General features: G+C 50.6%; 1 protein-coding gene across 1 annotated transcript; it reads right to left on the bottom strand.

The window, feature by feature from the left end:
* Nucleotides 1-261: 261 nt before the first annotated feature.
* LOC109157440 lies at nucleotides 262-798 on the bottom strand. The gene has a single exon (XM_019305347.1). The coding sequence runs from the start codon at nucleotides 796-798 to the stop codon at nucleotides 262-264; it is 537 nt and encodes a 178-aa protein (XP_019160892.1).
* Between the last annotated feature and the right edge of the window lie 1,430 nt (nucleotides 799-2,228).

Here is a 2,228-nt window from a genome sequence, read left to right as displayed (position 1 = left end):
CATATGACCCCCCACCGGCCTCTCAGAATCCTCCGAGAAAAGGTTGATGTAGTACTGTTTCACATGCTCACAAAGCCCATTTTCCTTTGTAAGCCACTCGCCATTATCATTGCGCAAACCAGATATCAAGCTGCGAGCCTGTTTAATCTTCGTGGCTGCATGGTAGTACGCTGTATTTCTATCTCCCGACACTATCCAATGTTCCCGGGAGCGCTGAAACCAGTGCAACTCTTCTTGGTGTAAAATGTCCTCCATCTCAATTTATAGCTTCTTTTCAAGCTTCCCCAGTCCTCCATGGAAGCCATTGGCCATGCACCTTTGCACCCCAGCTAGCCTAAACATGAGAATCCGCTTTTGGGTGTGAATATTGCCAAAGACCGTCTTGTTCCACGATTTTAGTCCTTCGGCCAAATTGTTTGTGTTAGTCTCGAGACTTTGGTCCTCTCTCCAAAGATGCCTGACCACCGTCCTGAAATCCGGGTGAGTGAGCCAAGCTGCCTGAAAAATAAAAGGAGAGATATTAGATCTTTTGCGCCCCCCCTTATTCTGGAGGAGGATTGGAGCATGATCTGAGGAGATGCGCGGTAAGTGAGTAACAGTCACGTCTGGAAACCGTAGTTTCCAATCAACGTTGCACAGGGCCCGGTCAAGCCGTGTTCCTTTTAAAGGATTCACCGAGCCTTCCTTGACCCAAGTCAACTTGGAGCCAGAGAAACCGAGGTCGATCAATCCTTCATTCTGGATCCAAAGTGCAAAGTCTGCGCTCCTTTGGGTTGACAACGAGTTGTAGTTGCTCATCTCCTCGCGGTTTCACACTGAGTTGAAATCCCCCGCTACCATCCAAGGCCCCGTGATCCCTCTACTTGATTGGGTGAGGTCATGCCAAAGGCGGCGCCGAAGATGGTGGGTGGGGCTGGCATAAACAGGTGAGAAAAACCATGGAGCCTGGTCATTCTAAGACAGCTGCAAAAGAACAAATTGTGGGTGGGTATACAGAACGGAGATAGATATCGGGTCCTTCCAGAAGACCCAAATACCTCCAATAAAACCAACAGCTTCGACTCGGACCCAGTCCGAGAAGCCCAGAGAAGAGCAAATAGAGTTTGCCTACAAACCAGAGACCTTTGGCTCAAACAAGCCTAATATAGAAGGTCTATAGGTTCTAAGAAGGTGTTTAAGTGTGCGGTGGAACCGTTTACCACCCGCACCTTGACAATTCCATAAAATACAATCCATAAAAACAAAATAAATAAGAAACGGGGCACCAACAAAGAAGACAAAAAGCCAAAAACAGAGAACAAACAAAACACAGCCAATCATTGGCTCGTCGTGACCGCCGCCCCCGCACCGTGCTTAGGGATTTTGTCCAGTTCCATCACCACATCACCTTCATCATCTCGTTGCTCCAGTGGGTCGGAATGGTGCTCAGTGGAAATCTACCAGACCGGCGAAGGTAACTCGCCTGCGGCATCTCCCACGAACACCCTTGTTGAGCTAATACGCAATCCCCCTTGTTCACCCCGCACCACCACATGTTCGTCTTCCTCCGCCGCTCATCGTGGCCTCGTGGTGTTCGCCATGCGCGCCTTTGGGGCCTTTTGTACGATCTCCGTTGTTCCCTCGACAATGGCCGCCGGCTCATTCTCTATCTGGCGCTGCGATGCGATCACGTTAGGCCTCCTCTAACTAGACCCTCTTTCTGTTAGCATGCGCGATTTAGATCCTCCCTGTAGCTCCATTGCGGTTGGTGGGGCGACCTCTTCATCCTCATCCGTCACCTCCGTTACCGGGGCCAAAGGAGCGAATCTGGAATTTCGGTCTTTGTTTCCGGTAGCAGAAGTCACTGCCTCTCCCCAGTCGCCTTGTTTTTTTGGATTTCGATCGGCTTGAATCACAGTTGGTCTTCTCCCCCTCTGTTTCGGTGCTAGTATCCACTCCCCAAAAGGGGCATCGCCAACGATGACTGGCCGGTTTCCGGCTGCTGCTAGCCCTTCAGTATCGACCTGTCTGCGCGGTTCCTCCTCAGGAGCGACTTCACCATCATCCGCAGGTTTAGGATTCTTGGGGCATTTATCCGGTGCATGACCATACACCCCACAGGTGAAACACACTAAATGGATTCCCTCATAGGCGACATGCCGTTTCTTCCCGTTGTAGTTGAACTTTGAGATGTGCGGCTTGGTTATGTCCACTTCAACGCATATCCGGGCAAACTTACCACGTGAAAC

This window comes from Ipomoea nil, unplaced genomic scaffold, assembly GCF_001879475.1.
Source record: "Ipomoea nil cultivar Tokyo-kokei standard unplaced genomic scaffold, Asagao_1.1 scaffold0298, whole genome shotgun sequence".
Classification (NCBI taxonomy): Eukaryota; Viridiplantae; Streptophyta; class Magnoliopsida; order Solanales; family Convolvulaceae; genus Ipomoea; species Ipomoea nil.
The sequence above is the reverse complement of the archived record's forward strand: the minus strand, read 5'-3'. Positions and strand labels throughout refer to the sequence as shown.